Below are 22,240 nucleotides of genomic sequence, written 5' to 3' on the forward strand. Positions count from 1 at the left end.
CCACACCACATATGAACAAAAAAGGCTTTGTGACAAAATGGTGGAGAAAGGAAAGGATGAGTATACCCTCTAGTGGCCAAATTTCATAACAAGATTGTATTTCCATTACTACAGGTAACTTCTAGGAAGCAAGTTGTTAAAACCATGTTGAAAAACTTATCCTCACTTAACTCTTTGTTTTATAGTTTATAAAAGACTCCAAATTTTCACTTCATGGCTCATGATTTCTTGCAATCTGGAAAGCTATACTAAGTTCCATGGAAGGAAATGGGCCCAATCTATGTTTGTGACTTCTATTGTGCTTAGTGAGGTTTTCTTGTAGGAATTTTCTCTCAAGCAGTTGATGAAGGGTTTAACCCCTACAAGTTTCCGTGGCTCTGAATTTTTGCCCAATGGCAATAATTCATTGTATGCTTGACTTCTAAAAAAGGATAATTTATGTCATTGGAGGGTATGTTTTTTTGTTGTCATTGTTATACTCAAACAAGCATTGGATATCAAAGATAAAGCTGTGTTAGTCTGTAGAATCAGTATGTAGAGAGATCTTGTAGTACCTTTGAGACTAAGTGAAAGAAAGAAGTTGGCAGCATGAGCTTTGGTAGACTTCAGTCTACTTCCTCAGATGCTTTTGGTAGAGTACAGCGCATCAGAATAACTATCCTGATGGGAATTTATGCTCTTTGAACAAACCAGTAAGATCTTGTACATGGGTCTTTCATGGATAAAATAATGTGCATAAATGGGGAGGTCCTAGTGAACATGTTGGGAATACCTGAGTTTTTTTCAATACAAAGCAAGCTAAGCAAGTACAGAAAATAACTAATAAATACCTGAATGGGACGTTGTTGTGACATCCTATAAAACTAGGTAGGATATAATAAATATATGTTGGAGTCAGAAGTGTTTTGGAATTTGGGGTTTTTTTAAAAATTTTATTTTGGAATACCTGCATTTGCATATATGTACTTGGAGATAGGACACAAGTCTAAACACAGAATGTACAGTGCGCCTGTGTTATACATGGGCACGCTATACACGGCTTTGAGCTTATGCTCTCAAGCCATGTGGAGCATGCGGGGCGCAAGGGGCAGCGCATCCTATTCCAGATGAATGAGGCGTGTGCCTGTGGTGTACGTGTGCCACCACACGGCTGCACTGCCACACTGCTGCACGCACAAGCCCCATTCAAATGAATGGGGCTCCAACATAGGCGGAATTTGCCTTACGTGGGGGGGGGAAGGTCTGGAACGGATCCCCCGCATAAGGCGAGGGTCCACTGTATTTATGTTTCATATACACTTTATACACATAAGTTAAAGGTAATTTTATACAATATTTCAAACAATTTTGTGCATGAAACAAAAGTTGTGTACTTTCGACCATCAGCCACCCATGAAAAAAGTTTTGATTTTTGGAATATTTTGGATTTTGGAATTCTGGATAAGGGAGACACAATCTGCAGTATTCAAAGACTAGAGGAAAGGGGGAGGAAAAAAAGAGAAATAATGGTTTTATTGCCGTTCTGGAGAAAAAAGTTACCTGCTATTTTATCATCTTCTAATTTTAATTTTCCCCTTCTCGATGTCTTTTCAGATTTGTATCTTCCAGTTGCTCTCCCTGCTTGCCCAGAATCAAATATGGTATCTCTTCATATTGTGAAACCCCATGATGATAATGAACGGACACATTTGACCCAAATGTTGTACCAGCCCATCACAAATGTTCAGCAGTAAGAGATTGGTTTCATTTGCTTAACAATATATTTTCTGTGGATGAAACTGGATGTTATATTTCCTTTATAATAGTATTGGAATTCATTATCATACTCATGATACTCATGGTGAGATTGTAGGGGACATTTTTACGGGGGAATACTTCTTTCGTTGTCTAATAGTTCTCTCTCAATATTCTTTTTTAAAGTATATCAGGTTAATCAGGGTATTTGGGATTATCCTGGCAGAAAGATGTTACATAAATATATAAAATGAAATCAAGCACATTTCCATCCAAACCCACCAATCATTCTCTGCAAGTGTTCAGCATAGCATTTATGGCATGCACAATTGCATAGAGCAGGGGCCATGCTTTTGTTGAGATAATGGACTAATCTCTGAATTTAGCCTGTTTTTTTAAAATCTTGTTATTATGAAAGAGATGAGGAAAGAAGAAAACACACCACCAACCACACCCACACACAGTTCATTCCACTTCATACACAGATACTTCATATTTTTGGATGTGTTTCTGTGGTGGAAGAGTAAATATTGTGCCATCACTTAAAGTTATCAACCTCACAGCAACTTTGGGAAATTATGCATGTGGGCCTTACTGAGAAAATAACCAGCAAAGGATATATATGTCTCAAAAAATCTAATTCACTAAGCTCAGGTCTGCCACACAAACAGCTGAGGAAGAATGGCTTCAGAAGAACCAGGAGGGTAAATTAAGGCAGAAATTGGAGCCTGAATATGTTGCCCCATCCTGTTAGAGGCCCTTACTTCCCATTCCCCTCTGCATGTCACATTTACAGCCAAATATGCATGGTGGCAAACTCACTAACAATGAGGCGTTACAAACCGCCACTTTGCGGCGGTCTGCCGGCGCTGCTCTTTGCTCCACGAGGGAGTCGCAGCATACAAACCGTGCGACTCCCTCGCGGAGCAAAAAAGAAGCTCCAAAATGGAGCTTCTTCCTGCGGTGCCGTTATGATGTCGCGAGGCGCCCATGGCGCACCCGCAACGTCATAACAGCCACGACCCGTCTGGACGCTATGCGTCCAAGACGTAAACATGGCGGCAGCCGTGTGGAACGGCCACCGCCATTTGTCACGGACTGAGCCTGTGATAGGGAAAGGGGTGTCTAGAAGAGACGCCCCTTTTTTAAAATGGGACGTCCTGAGGACGTCCGAAATGGCGGTCTATAACCCGCAATATCTCTTTAAAACAAGGGATGTTGCAGGGTCTGTCTTATATTTGAGATGACTCATTCTCAAATTCTGTTCTTGGCTAATTTTCTGAATAATAATGTTTGTTGAGATTATAAAATATAAGACTAAATACAATTCAAAACATAAAACATAGGACAAAGAAATTGTTCTAATTTTCAAGTTAAAGATGGATGTAAAGGTTCTTGTTTGAAGCAGTGTATCTCCCCCATTTGCTTACACGGATAGTTGCCAGATCTCAGGCCCTGGCCTTGAGTCTCAAAGGGGCGCATTGTCTTGAAAGGTATGTGTGTATTCTTAATTTGTCAGACTTGAGTTTAAAAAAAAATTAAATGGACTACTGTATGCAACAGTGTTTGGAGATAATGTATAATGCTTAATGGCATCACCAGGGTTTGTCCCTAATAACATCATCTGTGTAACATCACCAAGGACCACTTGCTGTGACCTCACAAAAAGTTGTCCCTAGATCTCAGGTTTTGCCCTGCTTATCACTGTTTTTTAAAAAATATTTTTGGCCCTAACCATGAATACACCATAGGTCTGAAATAGATGGGCCAAAAGAAGCAGCTTCTGGATGATTTGTGGGTGTGACATTTATATGATGCACACCCCCAACATGGCCGGAAGGTACTCTCATGCCACACTGGAGCAAAATAGAACCAGAATAATCCGGCTCCTGGTGGCGCAGATTGGGACCAGCGGCAACAGCTCGCTTTCAGAGCAGGCCAGGTGGTCGCCGCAGTCCCAATCCACTTGCGGTTGGAGCGGCCCTAGGCCACTCCTTCCAGCCTATCTGTCTCAGGCCATAGTTGCTGCTCCAACCAGAAAAATATTTTGGACCGGTTTTACTATACACTGTTGTTTCCACCATGAAAGACAAATCTAGCATCCTCTTAGAGTTTGTATGTTAAGAAAAGCTTCATCTATATTGTAGAATGAGTGAAACCACTTTAACTGCCATTGCTCAATGCTATGGTATTCTAGGATTTGTAGTTTTTTGCAATATTCAGTTTTCTCTGTCACAGGGCTCTGGTGCCACATCAAACTACAAATTCCAGGATTCCATAGGATGGAGCCAGACAGGGCCAAACTGCATTAATTCCGCAGTGTGGCAGCACTCAAAGTAAATAAAACTTTTCCATACAGATGGATCAACAGTTTTCTAACATTCTGTTGTAATTTTCCAGATATCAAATACCAACTGAAATTGACAATAAAGGTGCCTTTAAAATTCAAGATCTTTCACTCATCATCAAAGTGTATGTCCTGGTGACATCTTTAACACCTCTGAGAGCATTCATTCATTCAACTGGTGTTGTCTCTTATGCTCCCAAGAAGAAGTACTTCTCAGTCAAGGTAAAATAGGATTTTTTTCTGGTTTGAAGCAGAGGAGGGTAGGTGGGTGGGAGACTTTTATTGCTAAATGAAACACACTTTGCCTCAAAATCTCCACATGTGTAAGATTTGTAAGGTGGCTTTGAGAAACAGAGCTGTGGAACCTATTATTAGTCCTAATGATGTCAAACCTACTGAATCAATTGTTGGCTGGTGAGTCAACACGTAGGCAAATTCCACTGATTTAGTAGGCCTCCTCTAGTTGGGAGTAGCAATAGGATTCAGGCCAACTTGTACACAAAACAATGTATGCATTTTGAAAACCTTAACAACTTAAAGTGCAGACAGTTGAAAAAGTATATACACATACAATTTAAAGGGAGAATTCTTCATATTAAGGAAAATGCAAACAGGATTAGGAAAATCTTGTATTGACAACTGCAACTTGAACTACTGTGTCTACTTCTGTTCTTAATAAGTACAGCAAGTGCACATCTTTTAAAATTACATCTAAACTACAGAAACACAGGTGAAGGAGCTAAGCATAATCAATCTGTAGTTCTGAGGTACTGTTTTTCTCTTTATATACATACAGTATCTCTGGGACATAGTTACTTTCACATAATGAGCCAAGTATGAGCTCTCCCAGGCTAAATTAATCTGGCCACTTTTATGGGGATGGAGAATGTAGCCTATTAAAAGCTTCCAGCAGCCCCTCAAAGGCACCAAATATTCCCTCCCCACACTGATGCATTGTACTGGGGTGTATCGTTCATGCGACTGTGTGGCCAGGCACATGGGCCACCCAATGGCAATTAGGCAGGAAGAAGGAGGCAATTCCAGCCTCAGGTAGTGTTCATGCATGGTGGAGAGGCAAAACAAAAAAACAAAAAACCCCAACCCTAAAGCCAAGAGGACTGGCTTGACACCACATGCTGAGGACTGCCCATGGGTGCTTGGCCCACCTTGAGAGCAGACCATGTGAAAATTGGGATTTTCAACTGGTTTGGGGAAAACTGGTATCAGTCCACCCTTTCTTGTCTGTCTGCTCAGCCCCCCACTGAAAAATAATTTGGGAGAGACTCTTTGCCCTGAATTCTTCATGGAGCAATTCATCTGATGACTGCGAAAATACATCCCAATGTTACCTACACCTTAATTCAATTATCACAGATTATTTGCTTTATAAAAGAATTGAAAAATGGCAAAGGGCCCAAACAGGCAGGCCAAAATAAAGCTGCTTCAGGTCATTTTGGAGGTATGCTGTTTAAATGATGCTTGCATCCTAAGAGCCCGGAAGCAATGCCAAAGCCATGCTCCAGTCCTTAGTCCACAAATATATTTACTGTTTGATGTAGAAATGTTGCATCGTTATTCTCTTAGCCCCTGACTATTATGACCAATTCCTTCAGTGTCCAGTAGATGGAGGTAGTGTGTTAATCAGAGCCATTATTTCAGGCAGGCTGTAGACTGCAAATATAATCTGGGTATTCCATTTGTAGCTATACTGTACTGACCTTTGATAGTTGGATGCCCACACAATGAAATAAAAGAGTAACTGTATTCAGTAGGGAGTACCTTGTAATAAGAGAGAAGGTTCTTTGCTGTTTTTAACGAATACATTTTTGAATACAGATGTTAGTTATAGTTACAGTTAGAATGATTGCACTCTGCTCACTAAATGGAAGAGAAGAAAAGTAGTACTTGCTACATTATGAAATATGTGATGGATTTGTTTGTAACCCTTATGTACACTAAGGACTTTATCACATGAGGCTAGCAAAGTGCAGTTTTAACAGGATAATAGTGTGTTTGGCAGGTACTTATCACATAGCATCATGTCTCTCTTGTTGTTGCTTTGCATTTCATTTATTGGTAGAGTGTGCCTTTTCACTGACAAGGTGACTGCCAAAAATGGCCCCCAAATTAAAGCAAAACAGAACTGGAGCCAGTTGGTTTTGAAATAAGGGCCACTCTTGATGCTGAACAGTTCAGGACCCATGCCAGGGACGTAGCCAAGGGGGGAGGGTTCTTGGGGTCCGGACCCCCCCCTTCCATTAAAAAAATGAATGGTGTGTGCTGCTGTGCCGCCGCACCCAAGCCCCATTATAATGGTGGCACTTAGTCTGGACCCCCCCCCTTCCGAAAATCCTAGCTACGTCCCTGCCCATGCAACACAGTTAAAAGGTGAATTGTTTCTTCTGAAGACTTAGGGGCTGGACAGACTGGTCCTAAGGGGCAGCTTGCAGCCACCCCTTTCAGTGCCAGATCAGGGCCACAGCAACCGCACACCATGATCTTGATCTGGCTTTTCCATGGCATAAAAAGGAGCCATGAAGAGTGGCCCCTTTTTGCACTGCAGAAAGGGCACCTTTGCTGCTATGGCAGCACCTTCTGGCACTCCTTTTGGTGCTGCGCATTAATATCCTTGGGGCAGGGGAATGTAATTTGTCTAGCTTTAGCTTAAGCATAGACAACATTATTTCTTGCTACACACTGACTGGAAGGAAGGAGGGTGACTGTAGCAAGAGATTTTTAAACACACATTCAAACACACACAAAATGAGAGAGAAAGAGAGAGAAATTGAGGGAAATTCTGGAAGCATGCCAATTTCCAAAAAGGAAAAAGAAAATAACAAGAAGCCTGAAAGTCCAGGTAAGTTCACTGTTCCATTCCCAGCAGCAGCTGATCAAATACTTTTTTAAAGTCTACAAGTGAATAGTTTCTCATTGTTATTCCTGAAGTGTGAGAACTAAAACTGGTTTTCTGAATACAAAAACAGTGTTTTGTGTGTGTAATTAAGTATTTGAGATTTGCTCTCCATGGGGGGGATGAAAAAGCATTATCAAGAAATCCAGGATTTTCTTGGTCAATTCATTATTGTTAAAAATGCCTTCTTAATTATGCATTGCCTCCATAGCTAGAACTAAAGAGAATTTTAGAAGAGTGATATGGGATTTTTCACAAGGAACCCTAATGGATTGGGCGAAGAACAAAAGTGTAACAAAAATCTTAAATCTATAGCATTACACAATGGAGAGTTGGAACTATTCCCATATTTCCCAAAGCAAATCATTATCAGATACATAGACATGGAGAAATGCATTATGTACACTACTGTTACATCAGAGTTTGGAAAAGTTACTTTTTTGGACTAAAGGGCCCAGAATCTTCCAGCTAGTTTAAGCCCAAAAATTAATTTTTCCAAGTTCTACATTATCCAGTTACCACCAATGTAGCTGTGAGAGCAAAGTGCACATAGCTGTCAGGTTTTATGACTGAAAACTAGAGAAGGAAATCATATTTGAAAATATTCCAAAATTGGTCATAAACCATGTTTCTACAATAACTAAGTCTTGGACTAATGAGAATCTTCACAGTCTGGGACTTTTTGTGTGTGTAAAATTCATACACTCCTGAACTGCAAATAGTCCAAATGGTTCGATAAATGAGATCTGTTATAGGCATTTTGAGTGGGCTTTTCACTTTTGTTAATATGGGAGATGGCAGCACTGATATGTAAAGCTTAAATTCTGAGAATGTGCTGACATTAAAGAGATACAGTATTGTTTAATTTTTATTTATTTATTTATTTTAATTATTATTTATTGATTTATAGCTCATCCCAAATGGCATCCTAAGCAGCTTGAAAACAGGTTTCAACATACCAGGATTGGTATTCATGATCAGCTATTTAGTTGTGTAATTGCCTTAGTGATGTAGCTAAGTAGCATCTTCCAGCCTCACCTTCCCTGCATCCTTACTTATCAGGCAGTGGTTGCAGACAGCAACAATGGTGAACGTTTACAATCCCTATGTATAGAGATTATGAAGGCAAGTTATTATTGTGTTACTCTAGGTTATACATTTGTAATTGCAATCATGAATTCCAACTGAAATGATTTAATGATATGGTTTATCTCTTTCTCTCCTCCCTCCACTCCTCCTTCTTTGCCTTTTTCATTTATAGCTGCAAGCCTTTTTTGAGACCTTATTCACAGCCAGCTCCCCTCAGCAGGCTTTGGATGACATGAAGGAAGCAATAAACAAACTCTTGTTGATAACTGAGGTTTTAAGTGAAGCACCTTCATCTGGACCAAAATACTCCAGCCAGTGAGTAGATAGGAATAAAGAGATGCTAACTTTTATTTTAAAATATTCTTTGGCTATGAAAGGACCATGAATCTGATTTCCAAAATTCAGAGTCCAGCAGAGCCCAGAAGCCTTGCTCTGATGGGCTAGAATAAGAACTCTAAAATGCAGATACAGCTGTATGACTGATGGAAGCCATACCTGTAACTACTGACACTGAGCTGCAGTACGTTTGCAAAGAGAGGAGGAATACCTGTTGGCATAAATGTAAATATGTGTCTTAGCTCTGGAATTCCACATAGTGTCCAAACACTCAGCAAGAGTACATACTTACATTTATATGGAGATATTTATCTGGAACAGTATACTAAGCTAAGTTCACGAACTCTGTAAAAAACATGGACTCTAAATATTATACATAAAGTGTTGAAAAAAGCTTCTCATATTCACTCTCCTGTACTTTCTGACAACCTTTCATCAGTTGGTGTACAACAGATGAAATATTAGCAGCTGATAGAATAATAAGTGAAAACCTCTCAATCTTTAACCTGTAATTCATTTCCAACCATACTGTAGGTTTTGCAAACATTTGTTCATGCTTCTGGCTAGAATAATCCTTTGATTTTTCAGTAGTAAATTGATGTTCTTGACAGGGCTCTTTCAAGCTGAATTACAAGTTTGGAATTGTTGTAAAGTATATAATATATGTCATAAATAAATAAGGAATGATAAGGTCTTTCCATATGTTGAGAGAGAAAGGGGCATTTCCCTTGCCAAAAAAAAAAAAAAAAATAAGAATTCTGTGCCCAAATGAAATGTTCTTCTGTACCCAATTTTTAACATTGCAATAACTTAAAGGTTCAGTTGAGGATTTAGAAATACCATTTAGGCTGCAAAGAAAAGGAGCAGACAAAGTTTTCGCAGGAATGCTAATACTGCAAATAGAAGAGTTCTATGGGGTGAAGTGTTTCCAAGGTCTCACTTTCTGCAATGTTAGATGTTTAGGAACTGAAGGAAAAATTAATGAGGGAGGGGTTGAATAAGACAAAACTTAGTCTTATTTCTTATTGAGCAATGTCTTCATCCCACCCCATAACTAATCTCTGTGTCTTGGTCATGTTACAGCTGAGAGAGAAAGTTGTTTGTGATGTGAAACAGGAGTTTATCAGACAAGGGAAATTGGAAGTATAATCCAATGGCAATCCGAACGCAATCATGGGGTTTAACGTTAATGCGTGATAGACTACCACACACAAATTTGGGCAATGGCGCTTTCTTTTCATTTGAAATTAAGAGAAATCCCTCCTGTGTGATAAAGTCCATAGTCTTGGGATCAAAGGCTAAAACACTGTTTTAAATTCATATGTATAGCTGTAATTAATAGTCAAAATGGGGATTCCTGTTTCAATCCTTTAACAAAAATGACCTATAAAGAGAAGTATCTTTTCAGAATCTGAAGCCAAAGACTTGTTATTTCCTGGTAGGCTTTCTCTTTCTCTAGCATAGGCCTAGATCACTTTGGAAGTCATACACAAGGGTGGTAGACTGGAATAGCCTGTGACATGGATGGTTCCTTTGGGTGGCTTGATCCAAGTTTCTCAGTAGCCTGGTGGACCATTGTCCTGGCAGAGGGAGTGCCAGGCAGCCTGGGAGTGACAGAATGAGTTACCGCACAGCAGTGACACCAACCCTAGTGACACCAATGCTGGGGGCCACACAACCTGCCAACACTTGTCTCCCATGCATAGTGCCATTATGCCACAATGCCACTATGCCATGAATTACCCATTAGGGAGTAATTCCAGGGACAAAGGAAACTTTCTAAGAAATGATGCATTAAAAAACAACAACAACCATGCATATGAAATCACTTTTTCATCTGAAAAATGAAACAGCTATATTTTGATCTCTGTCATCTTATTTTAGATGCACTTCGTGCTTTCAGATGCTAACCTTTGACATTGGCTTCAGTCCTTCTATGCATCCAATTGTTCTTGAGGTAAGCAAATATCAGAGGTAATTCCCCCACCCACTCACAAGCAGTTAATTTGGAGAAGTAACCTCTATAGTTAGATGAGAGGAATTTTTTTATTGAATTGCCAGGTAGACAGGATACACACACACATACACACACACACACACACACACACACACACACACACAATTGCCAGGTAGACAGGATACACACACACACACATACACACACACACACACACACAGAGTATATAAGTTCCAAGAACTATAATGGGTACAGTTCTCATATCCAAACACTGGGTAAACTCCACCTACTAAGCTTGTGTCTAGTAGCTCTGTAACTAACAACTGAATAGTACTGGTTTTGCTATCATGAGAAGGTAGGAACCAACTGAAGTTCTGGCTGTCATTCAGCTGAAATAGAGGCAAAATATCTGCAAGTGTGGTTTCCATCTTCGTATGCCAGACAACAGGCCTTGATTTTCATTTTGGGAGAAGATGGGATATAAATCCAATAATAAACAAAAAAAACATTAATTTTGTTTCTGGGCACAATTCAAAGAATGCTCTATAAAGCCCTATATAACTTAGGCCCAGACTCTAATAGATCATATTTCCCTGCATGAGCCTGCCCAGGTCCCAAGATCTTGGGAGAGGCCTTCCTCAGTCCCCACCACCTTCATAAATATGGCTGGTAAGGACACAAGACAAGGCCTCCTTGGTGGCTGCCCCTAGGCTGCAGAACTCTAAAATAAGTTCATCTAAAATAAGATGACAGAGAGCAAAATGTAGCTGTTTTATTCCATTCCTCCCAGAGAGACTAGAATTACTCCCCCCCTTTTTTCTGTCCTTCCATTACCAGGCAAAACAAGATCTTTTAAGCATGTGTTGTACTGTTTTTATTGTATTTAAAATAGCTTTTTTGATATTTTAGGTACACATTCTAAATTGTTTTAATATTGTTAATAGTTTAATTCTATTTTAATGTGATCTTTCCTGTGGCTTTAACTATACTGTAATCATTTTAATTCGTAAGTGGGTTTGAGTCCCAGTTGTGGTGGTGGGGAACTGGGGTAATAATAATAATAATAATAATAATAATAATAATAATAATAATAATACTGCACCTGTGTACTTTTTCCTGCCATTGCCACTAAAAGAGTCCTGAGTCTTCTGCCCCTTACAAGCAAAATGTGGTATGGTGTAAGGCAGCTTCCCAAGGTCTAATGCATGGAACATCAGACTGTGTGAGTCCCACACTATGCAACCCTTTTTATGTGCTGTACCCTGTTTTGATAAACAACTCCAGGCAGATTTTATGTTAATAGTGTGTTATGAGATGCTAGGAGATGTGGATTTGTTAAATATTTAGATTTGAATATGTCAATAAATATTTTAATTAAATTTATAAATTTCCTAGGTACATGAGAACTTTGACTTTCCAGCTGATGAAGATTCAACTTTTCAGGACCAAACTGTTAAAGAAATTCTTCTTGGAGACACTTTTAGGATGATCTCATCCAATCAGTCTTCTTCAATGACTTTCTTCAAGGCTTTACAGAATGTATACCGATCAGCAGGGAGCAAGGTATGTGTGGATCCCAAAGGTACTCCAGAGCCATTCATTTTGCTGGAGCTCATTGATAACCATGGTTTCACTTACCTGCATCTAGAAAAAAAGTGTGACTTTGTGATCATTTTCCAACAGAAATATAGTATTCATGTTATCCATGCTTCTTGCTATCTGCTGTAAGACCAGGAATGTATCTCCTGTGAATACTGGGGTTGGACTGTACATATTTACAAAGCAGTAAGATCTCTTGGCCATTAAATGACAGATAGTAAATATTTGTCTTTCCAACTTGGAGGGTGTTTGTATGTGTACAAAAGAGGGGTGGGGGGGAGGAGGATGACGATGTTGACAGCTCCTTGGGAACAGAGACACAGCCCAAATCAGGACATGCTGAAAATGGAGAAATGTGCAACCATGCTTGTACAGTTAACTTTTTGATTACAGGACTAAACAGAAGTAGAGATGAGTAGTTATGGTTCCCTAGTGTGTTCCCTCTTTGTATTCCCTTCAACGAATCTTTTTCACACACATTCTTTGGTCAGTAATTTCAACTGTATATTATGCTACAGTCTATATTATGCTACTACATGTATTGCAGTCTATGATGCCACACTTCCTATGTTCATTTTATTCAGCTAGCCTTTTAAAATTATGACTTCGAAACAACCACCAAAGCCCATAGCTGAATTTTACCATAATATTGTCTTGAAATTTTATTAGCCTAATTACAATGTCACATATACTGTTAAAATTGCATTAAATATTGTAATTGGTTTACCCAGAAGGAAAATTCAGAAAGGTTTTGATATTTTATGTGGGTTTTTATTTCTCCCATGAAATTATTTTTGCCTGATTTAAGGTTTAAGATTCTTCATTACCATGTAACTATGATTACAGGTTTATGGAACTATGTGCTTTCCCTCCCTCTAGCATCTTTTTCTCAAGAATGAATTCTTCTCATCATCTTTACACCTGAATGGATGACAGCATCTAGTAAATTATTTGTTTTGTTTGTTTTGCATAGTACAACTAAGCATAACATTGCATACCTCCAAATGAGCTACTTCTTTCCAGAGCTTGGGATAGTTATATTTTTGGATTACAATGCTAAGAATCCACCAAGCAGCTGGCAGATTCTGAGACTTGTATTCCAAAAAATACAAGCCATGTTTTTATACTGCAAAAAGAAAAGAGAAGAGAAGAAAAATCTCCTCTCAGGCCATATGCTCCTCTTCTATCCTCCTTTTTCTGCAGAATGAACTTTATGAGAAGGAACTGAAACTTTGTCTGACTTTAGAAGAACTAAATCCATTGATAAGTTTTGTACAGGAGTTTCAGAATCTAGGACAATTTGAAGTGGTAAGTCACATTTGTGCTTTTGTTCCATAGTGAGTTCTTTTCATTTTTCTTTACCACAGTAGGGAGACCGTGGGGACAGGATGCCTTTACATCAATACCAGGAAAGATTCTAAAGCAGATAATTAAACACACAATCTGTAAGCACTTAGAAAGGAATGACATGATTGCTAAAAGTCAGTGTGGATTTCTCAAAAACAAGTCATAGCACACTAGCCTTATGTCTTTTTTTGACAGAGTCACAAGCTTGGTAGATGAAGGGAATGCTGTGGATATAGCATATCTTGATTTAAGCAAGGCCTGCAAAAAAGCTAGTAAAATGTGAGATAGACAATGTAATTCTTAGATAGAATTGTAACTGGTTGACTGACAAAACCCAAAGAGAATTCAGCAGTGACTCCTCATCATCCTGGAGAGAAGTGACTAGCAGAGCGCCACAGGCTTCTGTCCTGGGCCCGGTGCTAGTCAACATCTTTATCAATGACTTGGATGGAATAGAGGGCATGCTTTTCAAATTTGCAGATGACACCAAATTAGGAGGCGTAGCTAATACCCCAGAATTCAAAATGACTTTAACACCGTGATGGCGAACCTATGGCATGCATAGATTCTTTGGAGGTTCATAAACAAAGCCTGGATAATTATCTGCTTTGATTATGTCTTCCTGCACAGCAGGGGACTTGACTTGATGGCCCTTGGGGTCTCTTCCAAGTCTATGATTCCATGATTCTATTTGAAAGAGATAAAAATACTTATCACTATCCTCTGTGGAATTTATCTCATTGGCCTTGCTCCCATGATAGACGTGGGATGTAACTTTAACAAGACATTGCTGGGGAGTACGTAGCCAGTTTGCAACCCAGGTTTCTGCTGCATCTTTTCAAGAATAGGAAAGTCCTGTTCTTGAAAAGATGCAGGAAGAGCCTGGAGAGCCCGAATGGCAACAGGGAAATGAAATAAGATCTGCTTTCTTAAAGTTACATCCCACATTTATCATGGGAGCAAAGCCAATGTGATATACATAACTTTACTAATTTGATCCACATTTACTTTTCTTTCAGCTTTTCCCCTCTACTATTCCCAAGAGCAATTTTTTGCTGCATGACCTTTATCGGATGGTGAATCCAGGAGAAAAGTTTGACTCAGTCCTGGCTGCTCACTGGGTCCTCTCAAATTTACTTGAACACTTGCAAGTCATTAACAGAGCAGTACACACAAATCGGCCTGGAGGGTAAGATGACAATTTGCTGATATTTGTGGCTTTACAGTTCCATCAGGCTACAGATTCTACGAGTAGATGGTGAGTTGTAGGGCCTCCTAGAAAGATACATTTTGGCGCCATCAACTTTATATCAACATGCATTCACTAGTGAAGTCTACAACTGAGTTTTCATTACAACCACAGTCTGGACTCATCATCTGTCATAAGCTGTTAGAGAAAAAGATCTTTGGGATGGTTGATGTCTCTTGTTACCGGTGGTTCTGAACTGGTACCAACTGGAACAGATGTAGTCTTCTCAGCTACTCAATATCAAAGTAACTTCAACACAGATTTTCACTCAAATGAGGGTTTATTAACTTTGTTGCTATTTACACTTTACAGCAAGCTACTATACATCTATACTCTTTTAGAGTCCATGCTAAAAGCTTGAATGTGACATCAGTCTTTGTTCTCTCACAAGATCAACTTTCCCACCAAGTGGACACACCTCTTTCCCATGAAGTCACCATGCTACACAGGAGCATAACAATAATACATTTGTTGATATTATGTCTCAGCACATGTCCTTGAAGACTTGCTCTTCCGGGCCTAGACTTTCTGGCCTTCAACAGGAACCATTTTAAACCTTAGTTAACCATTGACACATCTGAACATTTTCAATACAATTTAGAAATATATTTTAACATAAGCTGCATCACTATATACTGTCAAATATTGTATATGGCTCAATCTGTAATAAATAGGTCATGCTTAACTCTAATTTTTACCAGTTTTCCCAGTTGTCATGTGTGCTGTGTAAAAGCAAGGGATAAAATCAAATAAACAGAAAGAAGGGGAAAGAGAATGAGCACAACCAATGCTGTTTTCCAAGAAATACTGAGCAGCAAGGGAAAATCAAGTAATTTAAGTCAGTACAACATCCCTGCATTTATCTGCAGTGGAGTGTTCATTGTTCAACATTCTCCCATCTCTCCATGGATTTTGTGCTAATCAGAAAATTTTGAGATTGCTGCATCAGTCTAATTATGATTTTAGAATCTTTCTGCAGATTTCATAGAATAGGTTTAGAATGACTACATCATCTCTAAAGAATGATATTGTTGTTATGATAAAATCATATTCCGTCTAGCTTCTTTGCTTCTGGAAATAGGTATGTATTAAATTAATTCAAATAAACAACGAGCCCACCACATTTTAGCTGCAACTTTTTAATAGATACATGTTGGCTTCATTACAGGATCTTGTGTAATTGTTGTGCTTGTGGGACAATGGAAACTGCAAACTATTGAATGATTGCAAATGTCATTGAATGCATCATTCTCGGCACAAGGGAAAGAAATACCAGTTTTGAGAATGTAATTTCAAATAGAGAATAGAATTCTTTGCAACCATTTAGCTCAGAACAGTTATCTATATTTCTACATTGTGGTGATAAACAGATCTGATTACTCTAAGTGCTTGCTTTCTACAGCCTGTATGGTTCATTTTTCCTTGTGTGTGTATGTGTGTGTGTCTTCATGTTGCCTGTTGACTTATAGTGACCCCATGAATTTCATGGTTTTCTTAGACATGGAATATCCAAGAGGTGGTTTTACCAGTTCCATTCTCTGAAATACAGCCTACAGCACCTGGTCTTTGTTGGCAGTTTCCCATCCAAGTAATAACCAGAGCTGACCCTGCTTAGCTTCCAAGTTTAGATGGGATCTTTATACAAATACAAAGTTGATTATTGACAATTCAGTAGAGCAAACTATGAATATGGTTGATAGATGTAATGTATTTTACCATTTAGAAGACCATTGTCTGTTCTGTTTTAACGGCTTTCTTTTGATCCTACATATTTGCACTCATTCATGTAGTCCCTTAGCCATCAATAGTTGGTACATAGAATAATTGTTGCTTTGATAATATGAGTTAAACGTTCTTGATAACCTCTATGTTAGATATACAGACTGAATCTTCCTTGCCCAGAATTCCAAAATCCAAAATACACTAGTCCAAAAACCAAAGCTTTTTTCATGGATGGCTGAAATAGTGACACCTTTGCTTTCTGATGGCTCAGTGTTCACAATCTTTGTTTTATGCACCAAATTATTAAAAAATATTGTATTTCAGGCTATGTGTGTAAGGGTTATATAAAACATAAATGAATTTAGACTTGGATCCCCTCTCCAATATATCTCATTATGTATGTGTATGCAAATACAGTGCATCCGCACGATACACGGGTGCACTATACATGGCTTTCAGCTTACACTGAAGCCATGTGGCTATACAATGAATGGCGCAAACGCCCATGGTGTGTGCGTGCTACCACGCTGCCACACCCAAGCCCATTATATTCAATTGGGCTTGTGCATACATGTTTTTCGCCTTATGTGGGTGGGGGGGGGGGAGGTCCAGAACAGATCCCCTGTGTAAGGTAAGGGTCCGCTGTACAAGTATTCGAAAATTCAGGGGGGAAAAGCCAAAACACTTCTGGTCCCAAGCATTTCAGATAAGAGAGAGAGAGAGTATTTGCCAATACAGTTATGACCAATCCTGATTAAATGAATTTCTAAATTGTTTGTCTGACCAGTATTTATTGCAGTTATACAGATCCACAGCAATGTGTTCCTATTTTGTTCATTTACTTCCAACCAATTTTTTTAAAAAAATCTTTACATTCTCTTCCAGGCAAAACAAAGAAGTGGGAAATGTGTCTTCGATGACAGCCAGATGGTCAAGCCTTAGGTAAGAATTAAAAAGAAGATAATTGGAAAATGGGTACTGATGGAAATCGCTGCTAAAAGAGTATCACAATACTACTGATAAGTCACACCTCTTAAATTAAAAATGGGGGGAGATCTGTTTTCCTCTCATTGCTTGGAATGGAGGGGATCCAGTTAAAAGCAAAAACAAAATAAAACATAAAACCCCAAACCCAAAACAAACATAAAAACCCTACAGGGAAACTTGGTTTTGCCTATGCTTCCATTCAGGTGGCAAGAACTTGGCAGAGCCTTGGATGAAATGATGCCTCCAAGATCAAAATGCTCCCTCACCAGCATCCTCACCTTTAAGCTTGCTCTCTAAAATACTTAGGCCAGTTCCCACTAGAGCAGGCCCATTGAATCAACAGAATTTATGGCGGGATACAAACGGGCAGGGGAAGACGTCTTGGAGGTGTATTCTGCTAATACGGAGCCTCCAGACCGCCCACCCCGGGGGCGTGGCTCAGGAGATGGGGCTTCCACATGGGGGGCAGTGAAGATGCCTCACCTGGGGCCGTTTCTGACCCGCAGTTTCCAAACCGCCGCCTCGGAGGACGCTGCAAAGAGAGAGGCAGCTTCCTCACGGGCGGCCAAAAACGGGGCTTTTTTTTTCCTTTGCCGGCTGGCGGATGCGCAGCTGCGCAGCTGCAGCGCTAAGCAGCGGCGGCAGAAAGCCTATGGGCACATTTAAAGTGCCCAAGCCCCTTTAAAACTTTTCCCCCCGCTCTGCCCAAGAACAATGGTGGTCTCCTGCCAGCTGGTGATCAGCTGGTGTTGGCATCCTTGTCCGCTTGCACTTTGCCAGTGTCACCAGCATCATGGATGCCTCCTCTCCTTTGGTCCCCGCGCTCTTGCTGAATCTGCAATGCACAGCCACAGCTGTCGCCGCTGCCACCGCTGTCCCCCTGCCATCCCCCATCACCTCCCTTGTATATATGTAAATATTTACAGTTTTAGCGGTTTTTATTGTTAGGTGAAAATGGCACAGGAATGTGTGTAGGGGCTCACTTTAAAGTCCAAACTTTCCAAGCAGCGCATGCGTACATGTTGCTCTAGGGTTAGGGTTTGGGTTCGGGTTAGGGTTAGGGTTAGAGTTACGAGTCTTAAAATGCGCTGCAGCTGTGCTGCAGCTTCCACACCTGCATGGCAGCTGACGCTGCAATTAAAGCCTGACTGCAAACTGCGCATGTTCCAGGACCCCGACTCATTATGCGATGCAGCAGACACGGAGCTTTTAAATGGGCAACTTAAATTAGCGGCGTAGCAATTCTGGCGTACCGGTGCAGCAGCTTACAGACGGAGCTGTGCAGCTGCGCATCAAACGGAAAAGAAGCGGAGAAAAGCAGCACCTTTTTAATGCCACTTCTTCCCGCTTGGGGCGTGCGGGGGGCGTGTTCATGGCGGCATTCAGGTAAGGCCCGTCTGAAGGCTCTACCTTCATGACGTCATGAATACACCCCTTTTTGCCCGTCTGTATCCCGCCTATATAAACAGTGGTTTACCAAGTTCTCATTTATTCAATTTATCTCCTCTGGTTCAGACTAGCAATTGGATTTTGGCCCTAGGCTACAATCCTGTGTACGTTTATCAAATTGAACTTAAATGGATTTTCTTTTAAGTCAATATGCTTAGTGCTGCACTGTAAACTGCTCTGATGGTGCCCAGATGAAACTGAGGAGGAATTCCTGAATGTTTTTACTTCCTGTATGAAACAAGGAGTTTCTGCTGGTGTAGCTTATCATACAAACTATACAACTGTTCTGCATAGCTACTCAGGATATAAGATCTTGTCCATTTTTATTAACAGGAAAAATACATTTTAAAATGTGAAAGAAAACTTAGAGCAATGTGCAACATGCAGAAGGAACAATATCATTTGCAAATGTTTTGACTCTGCACTTGTTAATTTTCTTAAAATTCTTTTTATTATTAGATCGTCTTACTCAGAAAAACATAGCATTAAAACAAGAGCTTCTTATCCATTCAGTGAAAACCGGGAAGGTAATATGACTTGCACTTCTTCACTCTATTCAGAAAAAATGTTCTTGGCTTGAGAAAAAGAAGTCACTGTAAACCAATGCGTAAATCCATCACATATGATGCTCAGACCACATGGCAAGTATTTCACATGTATCCACTTGTCATGAAAGAATCCTGATTTTATTTTATTTTATTTTTGGCCATAATACCACTGTGAACCATAAACATTTGGGAGCTGCTATTGTAGGGGAAAAACTACGGTATGTTTCTCATGCTGAGGGGATACATGTGAAGGAGTCAGCCATCTGGAGATATTTACACATATGTAGTTTTCCAGGAGATATTATCTGGCCACTTGGTCACATGGATTGACCTTACATTGTTTTCTTGCTTGTGACACTGTCAAATACATTGGTCATCAATATGGCTGTCCTTAGACTTTCTCATTTGCTGCTATCAACAGTTGATGAAATTTTGTTTGGGCCTTCATGTCTTCATAAGTGTCTGCGAGAAATCGAATTCTTCATTTGCATAATGCCTGTATACAGTAGAGGGCTTTATTATTATTATTATTAGTAGTAGTAGTAGTAGTAGTACTACTACTACTACTACTACTACTACATTTATTTATATCCCACCCTTCTCCCAAGGCTGGCACTCAGGATGGCTTACAACATTAAAAAACACCATAGAGTTAAAACATACAAAAATGATGTATTAAAATAGAATTTAATTACTACAATAATTAAAACACATTCAATGCTAAAATCCAGTTTTAAAATATTAAAATATTTAAAATACATTAAATCAATATAACAACACTGTTACTATGTAGAAGACCCAACAAAGTGTCTAATATGTATTGATGCATGGTGTGCATTGGATGATCTTGCTGCTGTCCAATTATGCACCTTCATAATTCTGTAAAGGAGTTTCTTAGTGCCTCTGCTATGCAGCTAACTATATGTAAAGTTACATAATGTAACAAGCCATATAGGATTCCTGCAAATTACCACTTCTTTGTAACTGTTGTGGAAATGGACAGTGACAAAGGTGGCTTTCCAGAAAACAAATAGCATTTATTCTAGCCTACTGACTGACAGCAGTAGAGTGCTGATTGGTTTTTTTAGACCTGCTGTGAAACTTCTATTACTCCCAAATGCTGATGTGTGCTGTGGATTCTAAACAAGCAGTTCTAAAATGTGTTTCTCTTCGACTTATAGATTTGCGTTTTTTAAATATGGCTAAAGAAATACACTGCAGTCATGGTAAGTCAAATCTATCAAGACAAGATTATAGCAGTAGGTGGCACTAATTCAACGAACATTGAATTACGTGAAAGAATAACTTGTGAAAGGATTTCACTTCTGCCTACCCAATTACTGTTGGTAAATTGTAGTTTGGGTAAAATAAATATTTGAGCAATATTACCAGTAGATTTATAGATCTCAGAGAGAACAGCTGTGATCTAGTTTCAATGTTCTTCTAATAGAGTAACCATCAGTACATACAACAATATCATTATCCACATCTTCCTTATTATGAATTTCGCAAAAAAAATTAATTAATCAATGGAGAAAGGTATCTTCTATCAAAAGCCATACTAATTGTCCTAAGTTTTGGGGTTTTTTTGGTCATTTCTACTAAACCTTACTACAGGTGATTTTGGTGGGGAAAGAATTGCAGAACAGCACATCACATCTGTTTCTGTTTGATGGATTTTAAACCTGAACAATTGGCATAGACAAGAAAACAAAAAAATGTCTGAGGGAAGGAACAATAAACTTAGCTGTAAGGATAAAGAGTTGAGCCATTCATAACATCTAACTATTTTGTAAAAAAATATTTTTATTAACAGATAAAGATACTCTACCTCATGTCAAGCAGATCTTTACTACTCCACATTTGGATTTAAATCCTAATTTTGACCCAAAGATCAAAGAATACTACTCTGAAGTCCCATTTGATGTTGTGACAATAATGATTAGAGCAGAACCTGCAAATTGTCAGTGTGAAGTTCACCTGGATGAGAAGAATGGGCCAAGGTACTTGAAGTAATGGGTTGTTATTTTCTGAGGCATCCCTATGGGGGTGCAGGGGGCGTGGACCAGTGGGGTGGTATACTTGGAGGGATTGGCGCAGCCACTTGGCAAGAGAGAAAGGGTGTCACCACTGTATCACTCTCATCCAGTAGCCACACTGGACCCTAAAAAGACCCTCCAGAGGCTGCAGCACCACTGTCTTCCCGCTGGGGAGGTCAATGCCTTCAGTGTGGCTGCCCAGAGAGCTATAGAGTATAACAATTCTTCATTATATTCAGTTAATGCCTTCCTTACTATTCAAACAGCCATATAATAGTTAGGAATAGTGATGATAATATTGTCCTTGCTAAAAACTGTGAATACCACTCCAATGTCTTACCAATATTTAATTTATTAGTTATTGTTGAACTGTAGAATAAGAGGGGGCAAAAGTCTTACACAAGAAAACTGAACTGCCCTTCAGTACCAATTTAAGTACATGCAGAATGCAAGCATAAAAGGCGTTAAACACTTCATGTGTTTGTATGAGAGATGCTTTTCTCTTCTTTTAGTCTTATCCATTTGAATCTCTCTTTGGAGCAAAACAATCCCTACCAGTGACAGGCTCAGGCTTCATGCTTGGATGGTAACCAATTTCCAGGGCTGGTTGACATATATAATCTCAATTGACTTCAACATCTTGTGGCAACATATGCCATCATGTTGCCAGCTGTCTTGCTCAGATTGAGGATGAAACCCATATTTTACAATATTGTATGTCATCTAAATTTTAGATCATGTGACCCTGCTATCAACTAAAATTGGGTCAGCTTTCATATGATTCCTGACACTGTGTTATTTTCCTATGTAGTTTAACCTCCCTCCACTGTATCAAATGTTTTGCCAAACTGATATTGGGTGAAAACAGACCCATATTAAATTATACAGTACGTAGTTTTCTTTAATGACTCATATTTGACAGTGCA

General features: G+C 39.3%; 1 protein-coding gene across 1 annotated transcript in view; it reads left to right on the forward strand.

Annotated features, from left to right (window-relative positions):
* CPED1 (cadherin like and PC-esterase domain containing 1) overlaps positions 1–22,240 on the forward strand; it is a 127,094-nt gene that overhangs the window by 56,816 nt on the left and 48,038 nt on the right. Inside the window, exons 6-16 of the mRNA XM_089524359.1 lie at positions 1,594–1,729; positions 4,135–4,303; positions 8,254–8,396; positions 10,302–10,374; positions 11,770–11,937; positions 13,177–13,281; positions 14,340–14,509; positions 17,177–17,233; positions 19,187–19,254; positions 20,457–20,501; positions 21,092–21,278. Of these exons, the coding sequence (XP_089380485.1) occupies positions 1,594–1,729; positions 4,135–4,303; positions 8,254–8,396; positions 10,302–10,374; positions 11,770–11,937; positions 13,177–13,281; positions 14,340–14,509; positions 17,177–17,233; positions 19,187–19,254; positions 20,457–20,501; positions 21,092–21,278 (1,321 nt within the window). The remainder of the gene's footprint in view (positions 1–1,593; positions 1,730–4,134; positions 4,304–8,253; positions 8,397–10,301; positions 10,375–11,769; positions 11,938–13,176; positions 13,282–14,339; positions 14,510–17,176; positions 17,234–19,186; positions 19,255–20,456; positions 20,502–21,091; positions 21,279–22,240) is intronic.

This window comes from Sceloporus occidentalis, unplaced genomic scaffold (genome assembly GCF_023333645.1).
Source record: "Sceloporus occidentalis isolate IW3139 unplaced genomic scaffold, rSceOcc1.0.p SCAF_5, whole genome shotgun sequence".
NCBI lineage: Eukaryota > Metazoa > Chordata > Lepidosauria > Squamata > Phrynosomatidae > Sceloporus > Sceloporus occidentalis.